Source organism: Drosophila erecta, unplaced genomic scaffold, assembly GCF_003286155.1.
Source record: "Drosophila erecta strain 14021-0224.00,06,07 unplaced genomic scaffold, DereRS2 tig00000584-arrow-arrow-pilon, whole genome shotgun sequence".
NCBI classification, from domain to species: domain Eukaryota; kingdom Metazoa; phylum Arthropoda; class Insecta; order Diptera; family Drosophilidae; genus Drosophila; species Drosophila erecta.
In genome coordinates, this window is record NW_020825278.1 from 120,892 (window position 1) to 124,633 (window position 3,742).

The 3,742-nt window shown below is 33.4% G+C and overlaps 1 protein-coding gene across 1 annotated transcript; it reads right to left on the bottom strand.

Moving 5' to 3' along the window:
- Window positions 1-550: 550 nt before the first annotated feature.
- On the bottom strand, window positions 551-2,377 carry LOC26526335. The gene is made up of 4 exons (XM_026983609.1): window positions 2,239-2,377; window positions 1,955-2,184; window positions 727-1,906; window positions 551-668 (listed from the first exon to the last, which is right to left on the bottom strand). The coding sequence occupies exons 1-4, from the start codon at window positions 2,280-2,282 to the stop codon at window positions 590-592; spliced, it is 1,533 nt and encodes a 510-aa protein (XP_026839410.1). The 5' UTR covers window positions 2,283-2,377; the 3' UTR covers window positions 551-589.
- Between the last annotated feature and the right edge of the window lie 1,365 nt (window positions 2,378-3,742).

The following is a 3,742-nucleotide window of genomic DNA, read 5'->3' on the forward strand; positions in this document are numbered from 1 at the left end:
TTATTAATGACCTGTTAGCTATAATAAATTTTCTTGTGTTGCATTTCGATTTCATTATAAGAATATTTCTTGACATTTAGAATCCGATCTAGATCTTATAATGGTACCGTTGTAAGCTCAAATGGCGTTAAGTGTTAAATAATGACTTTTTGTTTTGCCACCACAAGTTCTCGTGACTTACACTCTATATGGGTGGGCCTTGGATAGAATAACACTTATTCACGATTGTGTTGGTGATTTTGTGGATTTAGTTGAAAGGGCGTACTCAATTGTATGTTACAGCAGTTTTAATGAGCTTTAGTTTAGCGATAATTGATTTGTATCTTATAGGAAATAAAATGTAAGTTTAAAAGAAATCTATACAATATTAATTACAAACATGGACAGCTAGAAGAATAATAAAAACAGTATTCAAAAAATCTTCTCCTTCATATACGTCTTTGGACAACCTAATAGTCTTTTATACAATTTTCCAGACCGTAAAAATAAAAAATTTTATTTGCTGCCTGTTTTTTATTAAATTTTAGATAATTACGTACATAAGAAATTTAAATGAAAAAATATTTTTAAGAGAACAATGTTTTTACTGTCATGGAGCGGCACAGCATTGGCATATGAATTTATAGGGCATACACCTCTGGTATACCGAAGTGTTACAGTACGGAATACTAAAAAGGTTGTAGTTTCATTAAAGCTTTAACGAAAATAATTTATTTGAATAGTTACCATCTGTACAGATCGCGCTCCTCTAGCTTGACACGAAGCAAATCCGAAGGACATACGAGTCGACCAAAACGTAAGTGTTCTTTCATATACCCCAGACTCTTGCATCTGTAACGAGCATGTCCTCGATTTAATACGCTCTTAACAGCCTTCGATTTATCATTGTTTTTGCTACTGGGGCTTTGTGATGTTTTATCCGAGTTCGGTGTATTTCTCCTTATCCTTTCTTTCTTTAATGGGGTTTCAGAATCTTCATTTTTTGAAGCTTTGTTGACATTTTTGCCAACAAGGTTCATTTTATTAAAGGCAGGGTCCCATTTCAATTGCTCGTCGGACTGACCGTTTACATCAGAATCACCTTTTACCCCATGTTGCATTTTAATGTGTTCCCGTTTTATTTGGAAATTAGCTTGACTCTTTTCTGGATTTAGTTGTTTTTCTCCTCTCTCATCGTACTTACTATCACTCCATCGATTTTTACTTTTTTTCGTAAACTTTTCATTTATTTTTTCACTTAAATAGTTTTCCTGGTTTTTTCCGCCTCGATCTTTAAACTTTCTATTTTCATTCGTTTTCTTAGGATCGGAATGGCGACCATTACCTTCTAGTCCTTTGTTTTTATCAAATTTCTTTGTATCGAAGTAATTTTCATTCCAGTGCATATCAATGTCACTCCTTTCATTTCTTTTTGGCAAATCGTTTTCAAAGTTTTTCCCGCCTCGATCTTTAAATTTTCCATTTTCGTTCGATTTTTCTTGAGCGGGATGGCGGCCATTCCCTTCTAGTCCTTTGTTTTTATCATATTTCTTTGTATCGAAGTAATTTTCATTTAATTGCATATCGACTATACTCTTTCCAGCTGTTTTAGAAACCTTATTCTTATTAAATTCATTCAATTTATTTTTTTTTACTTGATTGTTTTTTCTTGAATCCCATTCCAAACTTTTTTTTTTTTTCAATTCATTATCGATTCTGCTGGCATACAGTCCACGTTTTTTAGCACCTACACCCGTGAACCTTTTAGATATTATTAAATCATTATCTTCTTCATACCCCCTTCTTATTCTAGCCTTGGATGCTCGCAGCCCTTTAAAGATATCCATTTTTTTCTGGGATTCATTCTCCATTACAGCTCTAACAACGTTCTTTTTATTGTTTTTTAGGCCGTATGCCTCGAAATTACCTTTAAATACAATATCAGGAATGAAAAGAACGAAAAAATTATGCTTACCCTTATGTTTTTCAATTAGGGGTCGATCCTTAGTGCTATTCCCTCCACCAAAGACTGTATAGGTTTCTCGGCACTGTTTTCTATTATAATTTTGTATTATTTTATGACAAATTTTTTTAAGCATAGAATAGCCGTGAGCATATATATATGAAGTTGGACACTGCCGGTTACACAAAAATGGGCACCAATTATATTCTTTATCACATAATATTTTTGTCTCTATAGACGAACTGTAGTTTGCAAAAATAAATAAGTCTTTATTCAATCAATTCAAATAATCATACCTAGAAGCTGGACAGCAGCAGACACACTCTAAATATTTAGTCATTATATTAATTTAAACATTTTTAGCAAAAAGAAAATTTAGATAAAAGATTACTTTTAGATTTTGTTTTATAGGAGAGCAAACAAATGAAGTTTATCTAGCCGGCAACTTTGTGAAACATAAATAAAAATAAAAATATTTCAAACTTTTGTTAGCAAAGAGAAAAGAAATTCGACAAGCAACAACCAAATTAAAAATACAAAAATTTCTTAAAAGTATTACATTTAATGATTTCCCTTTTTCCTATCCAGAAACAAACAAATACTTGGTACTATTCACTACATGGCGATCGTGACATTGAGTTCGTTCTAAAACAATCTGATTAACATCAAATACAACAGCAAAGCCCACACTTCAGGATTCTCAGATTTCTACACTCGGTAGTCATAAAATAAGAACAAAATAAAAATTGTCACAAAGTCCAAAGATCTTTCTAGAAAGCCACCCATAAAAAACTGTAAAGGATAATACCAAATGACTAGTTTATCCAGATCAGCTTAAAAATTAAAAATAAAATAAAAGATCAGCAAAAGAACTAGGTGCATAAACAATATTTAATACTTGAGTGAATATATTACAACGCAAATGAACTAACGAATTCCGTTAATAAACATAGAAATCAGAAACAAGCCAGAAGAGCATTTAGGCCGAGAGAGACGGAGCGTTCGTCGCTTCTAAGAACGTAAGAGAAATAAATAAATAAATAAACTGCGTAGTTACGCACACATGTTTTTGCTAAATATTATTAATAAATTAAATAATTATTATAATATATTACAATGTCGTCGTGCCACATTTTTGTGGCTCAGCCGGAAATATTGCAAAATCAGTCACTAATCTGAGTTGTGTGTAAGAAGTGGAATACTTCCTGTCCTTATTTTAAGGAAAGATTACGGCGTAGCTTGTCTATGGGCTTCCGCATTCCGGCATGGGAGGACGTAACACTATCGTGTGTCTTAATGTTCGCTTGTTCTGTACGAAAGGTAAGGTCTACCATAGGAGCCTTGTTCAATGAATTTATTTCGGTTTCAGACTGTCTAGATAAGGCGTCAGGAACGTAGTTTCCTTTTCGATGCGAAAAGGTAAATTTAAACTGTTGCAATCTAAAAATCCACCTCACAAGTCTTCCCGTTACATTCTGTTGCCTCATGAGCCATAATAAGCTAGAATGGTCGGTAACCACTTCAAATTCCTACAATTCCAAGTAGCAGCGAAACTTTACAATGGCTTATACTAGGCCTTCGGTGACGCTGTAATTATGTTGTTATCGACTTAGCTTTTCTGACATAAAGGTAATGGGCTTTTCAGCTTTATCTTCCGCTAGTTGAACTGCGCCGATACCAAAATCGCTGGCGTTACAGTGAAGAATAAACTACTTCTCAATGTTTGGGTTAACAAACCAATGCAGAGGTCAAAATGAATTTTAGTCTATCCATTGCTACCTGAGTGAGATCCGCGAAGTT

What these genes read in the sequence shown, in the direction of transcription:
- LOC26526335 (XM_026983609.1), bottom strand. Translation starts at nt 2,282, where the DNA reads ATGACTAAATATTTAGAGTGTGTCTGCTGCTGTCCAGCTTCTAG. An exon ending in CCTAATTGAAAAACATAAGG is followed by an intron (nt 1,907 to 1,954) that starts GTAAGCATAATT and finishes TTGTATTTAAAG; the next exon opens with GTAATTTCGAGGCATACGGC. An exon ending in GAGCGCGATCTGTACAGATG is followed by an intron (nt 669 to 726) that starts GTAACTATTCAA and finishes CAACCTTTTTAG; the next exon opens with TATTCCGTACTGTAACACTT.